This window comes from Drosophila ananassae, chromosome XL (assembly GCF_017639315.1).
Source record: "Drosophila ananassae strain 14024-0371.13 chromosome XL, ASM1763931v2, whole genome shotgun sequence".
Lineage (NCBI taxonomy): Eukaryota > Metazoa > Arthropoda > Insecta > Diptera > Drosophilidae > Drosophila > Drosophila ananassae.
Genome location: NC_057931.1, coordinates 9436080 through 9446447, shown reverse-complemented (window position 1 = coordinate 9446447; position 10368 = coordinate 9436080). Strand labels below are relative to the sequence as shown.

The 10368-nt window shown below is 38.1% G+C and overlaps 2 protein-coding genes across 6 annotated transcripts; both read left to right on the top strand.

The window, feature by feature from the left end:
* The first annotated feature begins 14 nt into the window (after positions 1–14).
* On the top strand, positions 15–2020 carry LOC6504699. 2 transcript variants are annotated; one of them, XM_032453198.2, is made up of 2 exons: positions 15–229; positions 376–2020. In XM_032453198.2, the coding sequence occupies exons 1-2, from the start codon at positions 58–60 to the stop codon at positions 1875–1877; spliced, it is 1674 nt and encodes a 557-aa protein (XP_032309089.1). In that variant the 5' UTR covers positions 15–57; the 3' UTR covers positions 1878–2020. The 2 variants fall into 2 exon arrangements, with proteins under 2 accessions (XP_032309089.1, XP_044573124.1); XM_044717189.1 differs by having other exon boundaries at positions 126–229; positions 326–2020.
* Positions 2021–4228: 2208 nt separating this feature from the next.
* On the top strand, positions 4229–9966 carry LOC6504700 (eukaryotic translation initiation factor 4E1). 4 transcript variants are annotated; one of them, XM_014904293.3, is made up of 2 exons: positions 4229–4331; positions 8075–9966. In XM_014904293.3, the coding sequence occupies exons 1-2, from the start codon at positions 4310–4312 to the stop codon at positions 9457–9459; spliced, it is 1407 nt and encodes a 468-aa protein (XP_014759779.2). In that variant the 5' UTR covers positions 4229–4309; the 3' UTR covers positions 9460–9966. The 4 variants fall into 4 exon arrangements, with proteins under 4 accessions (XP_014759779.2, XP_014759780.2, XP_014759778.2 ...); XM_014904294.2 differs by lacking the exon at positions 4229–4331 and adding an exon at positions 4486–4499 and having other exon boundaries at positions 8072–9966; XM_014904292.3 differs by lacking the exon at positions 4229–4331 and adding an exon at positions 7827–7973 and having other exon boundaries at positions 8072–9966.
* Positions 9967–10368: the final 402 nt, after the last annotated feature.

The window sequence follows — 10368 nt, the reverse complement described above, 5'->3', positions numbered from 1 at the left end:
CCTGTTGGGCGTTCGACGTTCCTAACTTTTTTAATTCCGGATCAGTTGATCGCCGAAATGTTATCCAGTTACACGCGACTGTTCCGAATTCTGTTCGTAATTATATTTCTGAAATTACTCTTCCTGCTGGCCCTGTATGTGAGAACCTACGATGGGCTGCCTAAATTCAAGGCTTCAATGGCCTCGAAAGTGCATATTTTTGATGAAATTCTAGTGGATCGTCGAGATCGTGAGTTATTTTATATCTAAATCTTTTAGTTTCTAAAAAAATAAACTTAAATAAACAAAATCCTCTACTATTATTGCTTTGTCCTCTTGTTACTAGATCAAATATTCCCCCCTTTTATAGTCACAATATCCTTGAAATAATTGTAGAACCCACTTGGGAGCAGCGTTTGAAATGGATTCGTGAGGAAGTCCCCTCATTTCCTCTGGAGGAGATGTCCGAGCGGGAAAAGCTCTCCCTGAAGACCCCCGATTGTGGACCCATACCGGACATGATGAACATCGACTTCCACAACACCTACTGGCAGAGGGCTATCAATGAGAAATTGAATTATTTTATTTATGGAGCCTATTACGATGATAGGGAAACAGTTGCGGAGGGACCTCTGGTACGCCTCCTGACCATGGTGAACCAGCACGACGACAAGTCCTTCAAGTATCCCGATATCTACTGCCAGCTTTGGATGAAGGATCGGGCAAAACCGGTGATAGTGCCCGTTTCCCAGCATCGGGTAATGTGGCCTTTTGGACACGCTCCCCGGCGCTACTATCCGACTTTTTTGAGCTGCCCTCTGCCGGAGGGTGACTTCAAATGGGAAATCCCTGAAATGGTATCGCTGGTGGGCCGGAAATGTGACAGGGCCAGGAATCTGTTGAGAGTGGTCTATGAACCGCGCGAAGATGAGCCACAAAATGTCACAGAAAAGGCCTCAAAGGATCCCCGATTTATGGTTTGTGTCAAGACCATGGACTTCCCTTATGAGGACAAGTCCTGGCGACTGATCGAGTGGCTGGAACTGATGCGCCTACTGGGCGCCAGCAAGGTGGTGCTCTACGACGGACAAATGCATCCCAATATGACCAGGGTGGTCAAGGACTATGTGACGAATAGTCCTGGTTTCGTCGAGCTCCGTCCGATGTCCTTGGGCCGGGGAGAGCCACATGCTCCGCCCCATTTCCATCACTTCGCCATGGCGTCCGATGGTTTCAATCGGATACTCAACGAGATGATACCCTATAACGACTGCTTCTACCGGAACATGTACAAGTACGACTATGTGGGTGTGTTCGATATCGATGAGGTGATCATGCCCCTGGGCAACATCACCAAGTGGTCCGAGTTGGTGGAACTGTCCCGAAGAGTGCCAGATGATGGGGATCGGATTCCGGCCGACTGCAAGGAGTGGGTGAGCTTCTGTTTCCGGAATGTCTACTATCCGCGGTATCCGGAACGTCCGAAGGTCTACCGGAATCTGTCCAGCTCGTTCTATATGCTCCAGCATGTGGAGAGGGTGCAGCGTCATTGTGGTCGCGGGGATGCCACCAAGTGTCTTCATGATACTCGATATGCAGTCGGATTGCACAACCATTTCACCTTCTTCCACACGGAGAAGGAGGCCTGTCCGGCCAAATCGATACCCATAGAGTATGCCCAGATGCAGCACTACCGGGAACCGGATACCAAGGCCCTGCTGATCGATCCGGTGGTGGATGCTAGCATCTGGAGGTATCAGCCGGAGTTGCAGGCCAGGGTGGAGGCGGGGTATCGGAGGTTGGGCTTCCTGCCCAACGAGAAACAACTGGCGGATACCCTGGAGCGGCGAAGACGCAACGACGAGCGGCAGCTAAGGGAGGCAGTGGGTAGGATCTGAAAAAATAATATCAAATGTGTGTAAATAAATGGTTTATTAATTTTTTTTTTTTTTTAAATTTAAGTAGTTTAATGTAAATTTTAATTAAAATATATATTTTAAATGAAATAATAAAGGTTTGAGACCAACAATCCTTTATAAAACTTGTGTAATGTGTATTTTTTTTTAAGTTTTAATCAAAAAAAGGTTACATTTTAAATAATTTTTTATAAGGGGACATGTTAAATATCATAAAAAAGTATTTAAAAACTGGAAATTATTAAACTCAAAAAAGACAGTAAAAACTTGAACTATCCTAAACTATAAGACACCCGGTACTCTTCTCATTTCAAAACCAACTTCCTTCCGTCTCAAACTCCCTCAAGAATCCTATATACCTCCATTTTAATGGGTATCATGTCCATTTCATTGTAATTTTTGGGAACTACAGGGCATATATTTACTTAGACCAGTCATTGTGCTTTCGGAGTGACGCAAGTTTTTCTGAAACGCCTTTGAACTCAATGAGTGCCTATTTGAACAGTTCGTTATGAACTTTCAATACCCGAATGTAATGAAAAATACGTATGTTTCCCTATAAAGCGGGTAAATGTTGTTTAAAAATAAATAAAATTTTAACCTTATTTTCTATAATTAAGACCTAATTTATTTGTATTATTTATTTTTTGGTTTTTCGGAAAATTCTCTTAACAGAAAACTGTTATTTGAACATTATTCTGTTGTTCGAACGGCAGCTTCGAACAGGTTGCAAGTCTTTTTGGCCAGTTCCCCGGCTATTGCTTTAGTTTTTCACCGTTAGTTGCCGGAAAACTGTTAGAGGGGGATGTGTGTTTAAGGGCATGGTCTTACTAATAGGGTTTTTACTAAAATAATAATATTTAATGGCAATTTTATAGATTTTTTTTTGGGTTTTTGGGGTTTTATTTTAAAGTTTTTGTAAAAAATAATATTTTACGCAAATTTATTCAATTTATTTTTAGATTTAAGACTTTCAATAGATTTTCACTCAAAAACATAAATTTTAAGGCTAAAAAAACTCTTAATTTTGCAAATAATTTGCCATATTACGTATACGACCTGTAAGCCCATACAAATTTTATTCAAATCGACTTTGCAGCCAACTTTTAGGTTTTAAATGTTGAATTTTAAAACAAAAACAATCTAGATTAAATATTTTCAAACTAAGATTTTTTTTAATAATTTTTCTTTTGTTTTTTTTAAGCCATTTTGCTATTTAAAGCAAAAAAAACATAATAATAACAAAGCTTGTAGTACTTTATTTAAAAGCCTTTGCAAAATAATTTTCTGTACAATTTAAAAAGCACTTAAAAAGGAACCATTTATGTAAATATTTGTGGATGAATTTTAATTTATATATATGTATATATTTCCTGTGTAGAAGCAGCTGTTAACAACTCTTTAAATATTTAATATGATTTAGCAATTTTAATTGACGTTTATATTTCGATGCAGTTGAGTTTCATTTTCATTTTTAGTTCTTCAGTTTTTTTAGTTTTCTCGTTTTCAGTTGATGCATTTTCATAATGCCATTTCCAAATGTCAAATGCAGAGTTTGAAGTGATTTTTTTTTTTGTAGTTTTCACTCGTCAGGCAGTTCAATAAAAATGCACATAGAAATTTAATTTAATTTGTATGCCAGAGTTGGAAACACACACACATTTTTATCCACTTCTAATTAATTGCATGACAGAAAAACACAAAAGCAGCTCGGCTATAAAACAAATGCAAATATGAAACAAATATGGCTAACAAAAAAAAATATGGAAAAAGCGGATGGGAAATATTCATTATTATTTTGCCAAAATGGCGAATTAATGATATCAGAAAACACTGTTGGTGGCATTTAAATTATGCCAAAAAGAAACACAACAATGGAGAGTAGTAAAAACTATGCTATTTTTTAATTAAATGTTTTTAGTCTAATCCTGGCAGCCAGGAATCCAAAAGGATTAGGTAAAATATTTAAAAAGTCACGCGGAAAACAAAGAAGTCCAGTCTATAGAGGGGAAGTGCAGGAGAAAAGGAAGGGTAAGATAGGGAGAGATTTGGTGGTAATGGTGGAGAAATAGAGAAAGAGAGAAAGGGGTAAACCGGAAGCGGAAACGACAGCCAGCGACAATGGCGCCGTGTCAGAAAAGTGTCACCAAATGCAGGCTTTTCAAAGAGTCGGAAATCGAACAACAACGACTAGGGGATACTTTAATAATTAATATTATTATTTTTATCGCAACTAAAATATTAATATTTTTAAAAAATAAAATCCAGAAATCTCACATTTAAACCCCCATAAGTAGGCTTTGCTTTTTAATTCTTATATATTTTCTAACTCGTTCGTCTAACTCCCAAATAATATTCAGTTTACATCAAGAGTTCACCAAGTATAGTATGCGTGTATCAAAAAGTCAATAAAAATGATGTATAAATTATATATGTGTAAGTAAATCGCGGCATTAGATAATACTATTTGGTTCGAAAAAAACGAAAAGTGCTAGGCTATTTTTTCAGTTTTTTTGATTTGTTTATTTTTGACAAGTTTGTGAAACAAAATTTCTAAAACAAAATAAAAAAAAAAAGACAAAAAACACAAAGAAGTAAAAGAACGTAAGTGACTTTTATGTATTGTATTAACTTGGCCAATTAGATGGTCTATTAATTTTCGACTTGACTGTGAGTGTGGCCTTCTTGGCCATTTCGGTGGACCCTGAAAGTATGCTGCGAATTGCAGTTAATTGAGCGGATCGGAAGTGGGTCTGGCTGACAAACCCTATGCCATACAGTACTGTACTATACTGTACTCCCTTCTCCTGCCAAAAAAAAAACCCCTCTTTCAAAATGCAAGAATACAGGAGAACAAAGTTCAAACTAGCCAAACAAAACAAAACAAAACAGAGCCAAACAAAACAATAGAGAACACAGAACAGAGGCGTACAAAATACACACACCCAACACACACACCCAAACACACACAACCAACACACACACAATGAAACGCAACAGGGAACTGACCATGTTTTTTGTTAATTAAAATTGGCATAGCTCCCAAAAAAGGATGTTGGGGGGAAGCAGGATGCCATGGTTCGTAGTGGAAAGGCTACAGCATTTTTGCATTTACATCAGCTATTTTTATTCTAGTTTTTTTTAGTCAACAGTTGAACATTTGGAAAAACACAGGAAGTAAACGACTTTTGGCCACAAAAGGAAAACTCCAAAAACTCTTCAACTCTTCAACTTGAACCCCAGAACCTTCAATTTTTCCACATTTTCAACTCCAACTTTGAACTTTTCAACTGAAAATGAATGGCAGTGAAGGCCACGATTTATATTAAGTACCGTCATACACTCTCCTTCTGTTACAGTTCGAGTGTGTATTTACCTTTCGAGTGCTTAATTTTTCAATGGGTGACAACCCATTGAGGGCGAGTCCTCGATTTATGTGCTGCCAATAAATTTACTCAACACTTTGGCCCTCCCGACTAATACAATATTTACATCAAATTGGTGGGAGGTATGTACTACCCCCCTTAACTACAGAGGCTACGAGTGGAAGGGAAGGGGGTTTTCAAATAAAAAATGGCAATGCGTTTTTCCTTTCAAGACAAGGAGTGGAAAACTGAGAAAGGACACTTGAAGAAAAGGTTCAAAATATTAGAAGTTAGTGGTTTAGTTTTCATCATTTATTCTTCACAAGAGAATCTTGATTTTAATATTTGAATAATAAATGGTAGTAGCATCAAAATTTTACAAAAAAATAGGTATAACAAAGGAAATATTTAGCTTAATTGTTATTTTATTAGATTTGAAGTACCGGGTATCATATATTCTTCAAGAGAAACTAGAAGAAAGAGTCTTCTTTAAATATATAACTAAGAAATAGTAATTTTATTAAAATTTTACTAGAAAAAGTAGACTCTTACAGAGAGTTCCAAGAAATCTATTCTATTAATATTTTAATAATAAAAATATATTAGTAAAGTAAAGTACCAAGAAAGAATCATCTATCTTCTAATAAATACCTCTTATTCTTATCAAATTCCAAACAATTTCTTTCAGTGCCCAGCTTCTTCTGTTTCCGTTTCTGTTTCAGTTTTTGGCTTCTTGTAGAAAGACCCGATAGAGCACCCTTAACACCCAGCTCCAGCTCCAGTCTCAGCCTCAGCCCCAGAGCCCAACTGCCCCCAATGGGCTGTCATTTAAGTTAAAAGCGCATTTGTAAATGTACAAAGTGGGAGGATACCATTCTTCCTTTGCCGAGATCCCCAAGCGCCTTTTAAAGGCAAATCTGGCACAATCTGGCTTGCTGTGTTTGTAGTGCAATGTTTTACCATTTCCCCCCATTTTTTTTTAACCCAGTCCCCCCCTAAAGCTCAAAGGCAAGTGTTAAGTATATGGATCAAGACACAGATTCCCCATTAAAAGCTAAAATATATAGGTCAGAGCAACTGTCATAAATTCCTTAGTGGAGTGTCCGGTCAAAGGTTCTTACTGGCCTCTCGGACAAATATATTTACCCTCGTCTCAAATACAGAGATTTCAATTCAGAAATCCTGTACTCCAGAGCTGTGTGATATTTTTTTTTCATTCAATGGGAGAGAGCTCTTTGGCCGCTTTTGGCCTTCATTTAAACTTATGACAGCCAAAAGCCAAATGAAAGTTTGCTTTTCCTTTTCAGGAGCGAGCTCTCCTGCCTCTCAATAACATTCGATACGAGCAAACAAAAAAATGTTGCCATTAGTTAGAGTTCTGCTTGCCAAGTCCCTAAAACGGGGTATATTGAAAAAAAAAGTTATAGATATTTAAAAAATAAAATTAAATAGATATAGATGGATAAAGAGGCAAGCTTACAAGGCTTGAATAAATTAAGAAATATTTAAAATAGATATTTTTAAAGGGTATATTGTATTATATTCCCCTTTCTTTCCGGTCTGTGCTTTTCCATTTCATCGAATCGTAATAAGTTTCTGGAAGAAAAAAATATATAGAACTTGGCTTTCTTGACCCAAAAGTGCAGGCTAATAAGAAATGCGTGATGTGTTGGCCCCCTGGTCTCGATTCCTTAAAAACTTCCTTCCATTTTTTGGGTGTCGGGACACCCACCCACACACACTCACTTACCACATCCATGTCCATGTCCAGGTCCGGGCGGGCGGGGTGTGTGTGTGTGTAAATATTTGTTTCCAGAGTTGGCCAACTTCTGTACACGTTCCTTGGTACTTGGGTCCTGAGTCCTGGGTCCTGGTTAGTGTTCGTGCTTTCGAATGATTTGCTTCCTTTCGACCATGTCCTCCATGTCCTCGTCCTCGTCCTCTCCAGCTCATCATCGTTCTCTCGTCCTCGTCCTCCTGTAAAGTGAAAATTTCCACCAAATTTCTCTCACGTTTCAACAAAGAGCTGCTCACGTCGATGTCCATCTATGTATGTCCCTCTGCCACGGCAGCGGCGGTCAAATTCGAGTAGATCTCATTAGTGGCATGCCCCACAGTGTTGTATCGTTATCGATATTTGTGCAGGACTTGCAAATAAACCGTTTAAAAATGGGGAATTTTAAAGAAAAATGTTACAAGAACTTAGGCTATGGTTTAAGATAGAAGTTTAAAAGAAATTTCAAGACAATAATCCACAAAAAGTAACTCTAGTTGGTTAAGATCTAATGGTTATGATCGTTATTGTTATCGATAAATGCTTAAGAATTGTTGAAAATGGCGCCAAAATAGAAGATTTCTAAGATATAGGTTATAATACATTAGATCTCATAACCACCATATCCAAAAGTGTGATATCTTCAGAGATATTTCCACAAGACTGCCAATTTCTCTGATTTCAAAGCTATAACTTATCATACAACTCCCTGGAAAGTTTCAGAACAAAACCTCAAACCTAAAATCAAAAAAATTAACAATCTAGTTAGTTTGGATTCTACATTCCCTGGCATAGGCTCTGATAGATTTATTTCGAGTTTTACTTTCGCCCCAAAAAGAACACAATACATCGACACGTCAGGCATTTGAGAACAAAAAAAAAAAAAACACCACGGCTACACCAGTTTTTAGATTTAGTCAAAGTTTTCCAGGAATTGAGGTTCGCTTTCGTTTTTTTTTTTCTCCCAAAAAATAAATAAATAATTTTTTGAATAATAATTTTGAAACTAATTCAAATTTTTTTTATTTTTGAACCAGAAGCTGTCGCAATGTTTCCCAATAATTTTTACAAAATGAAGAATTTTGCCAATCCAAAGACAATGTTCAAGAGCTGTTCATCCGGTAGCAATAATAATAATAATAATAATAAGGACGATGAAGTTGCAACTGAATCGTTGAAAGGTAAGGCCTCAGGTCCATCTCAATCTGGTCCAGCTGGTGTGGCAGGAGCTACTGTTGCCGCCGCTGGTGTTGCCCCAAAAGAGAAGGCCCAAAAGAATGGAAATGCCAAGAAAGTGGCGATCCCATCGACTCCATCGGCCACTCCAGCCACGCCAGATAATCAATCAAATGCCAAGCAGGGCAAGAATAATAAAAAGAATAAATTGAGCAAGAAGCTATTGAAGAATCAGCCGCCACGTAGTCCCAGTGTTTCGAGTAATGCCAGTGTTAGCTCCAAGGATAACAAGAAACCAAACAACAAGGATAACAATCAACAGAAGACTGCCAACAACAAGACTGCATCGGTCAAGGATAATAATAAAAATGTTCCCGAAAAGAAAGTAATGATGCCAGAGAAGAAGACTCAGCTGCCACCACCACCACCACCATTGGAAATCAAGACCCTACCGATGCCAGTGCCGATGCCAGTGCCGATGCCGATTCCTAGCCAGGATATTTCCCAGGAAGTGGCCCAGGAGCTAAGCAAGGAGTTGCCCAAAATGGATAGCAATCAAGTGGCCGTGCCGGATGAAATGATAATGCCGATCGAGATGGCCGTGGAAATTGAGCCGCCAAGCGATGCTGTCAGCGAACTGGGTGATATGGTGCCATTACAGCAGCCAGCCCCGATACCGATGCCGATTAATGAGCCGCGGGAACCGCATCATCCACTTAATAGCCGCTGGACGCTATGGTATTTGGAGAATGATCGCAGCAAGACCTGGGAGGATATGCTCCATGAAGTCACAAGCTTCGATACCGTTGAGAATTTCTGGAGTCTGGTGAATCATATTAAGCCGCCATCGGAAATAAAAATGGGCAGTGACTATTGTCTATTTAAGAAGGGCATCCGGCCGATGTGGGAGGATGAGGCGAATGTACATGGTGGACGATGGGTGATCAGTTTGAACAAAAATACCAAATCTGATCTGGATAACTTTTGGCTGGATACAATGCTCTGTTTGATCGGTGAATCGTGTGAACATTCTGATGAATTATGCGGCGCTGTCGTCAATATCCGTGGCAAGTCCAATAAAATATCAATATGGACAGCCGATGGTGGAAATGAGGCGGCCGCTTTGGAGATTGGTCGGAAATTACGTGAAGGATTGCGCATGGAGAGTGCCTATGTGTTGCAGTATCAACTGCATAAGGACACCATGGTTAAGCAAGGATCCACGGTTAAGTCGATCTATACCTTGTAAATTGGTACACACACTTACTATTCAACTATAACTAGAACTTAGAATAACAAGAATAACACATCAGGACTCATCAGGACAGGACTCACACACAAACACAACTTATAGCATAGTCGCATTAATGCAAAGATTTAACAAGGATTTATTATTAATCATATATACCCCCCTTTATCCCTTATTCAATCTCAATCACAATCAATCTCAATCAATCAATCAATCAAGATCAATGTCAAGCAATAACCAGTGCAAGGTCAAAACCATATCATCGCCAGATTAGATACTTTCGGTATTTTTACACCAGAACCAATTGTAATCACTTCCTTCACTTTTCGGCCACTTTAATACATCATCCCCCCCCCCCTACCATTTCCCTACCCCTCGATTGGATGTCCAAATTCTCAGTTAACCCCTCCGCTCTCCTCTCATACACGTTGTCAAAGTATAAATTTTAACGTTGCTCTTACCACGATGAGAAATATATATTATCGGATGTATGTGTATTTAACCAGAGATCGGCTTGTCTTTTTCGAGGGGGTGAGGGGATTCAATCAAGATTGATCAAAAAAGATTGAAGGGATGCTTCATAAAGGGTTTCACGGATAATATAGCCTTATCCTTCTCACTATCTATTTGACTTCACAGGACGCTGGGATAGTTGGGAATTTAAAGAGTCTTTGATTTTGAAATTTTACTTATTTTTGAAAATAAGTATGGCCATAAGGGGGTGGACACGTGGCTTTGGCTTTCTTAAATTTTTCCACCAAAAATAACAACAATAAAAAATAACAATAAAATAATATAATAATAATAATAAAATAATATAACAATAAAATAATATAACAATAAAATAATATAACAATAAAATAATATAACAATAAAATAATATAACAATAAAATAATATAACAATAAAA

Bases quoted from the DNA above. Each gene is read 5' to 3' on its own strand.
- LOC6504699 (XM_032453198.2), top strand. From the start codon at position 58: ATGTTATCCAGTTACACGCGACTGTTCCGAATTCTGTTCGTAATTATA. The intron at 230-375 runs GTGAGTTATTTT...AAATAATTGTAG, and splicing joins TCTAGTGGATCGTCGAGATC to AACCCACTTGGGAGCAGCGT.
- LOC6504700 (XM_014904293.3), top strand. From the start codon at position 4,310: ATGATGTATAAATTATATATGT. The intron at 4,332-8,074 runs GTAAGTAAATCG...TTGAACCAGAAG, and splicing joins GATGTATAAATTATATATGT to CTGTCGCAATGTTTCCCAAT.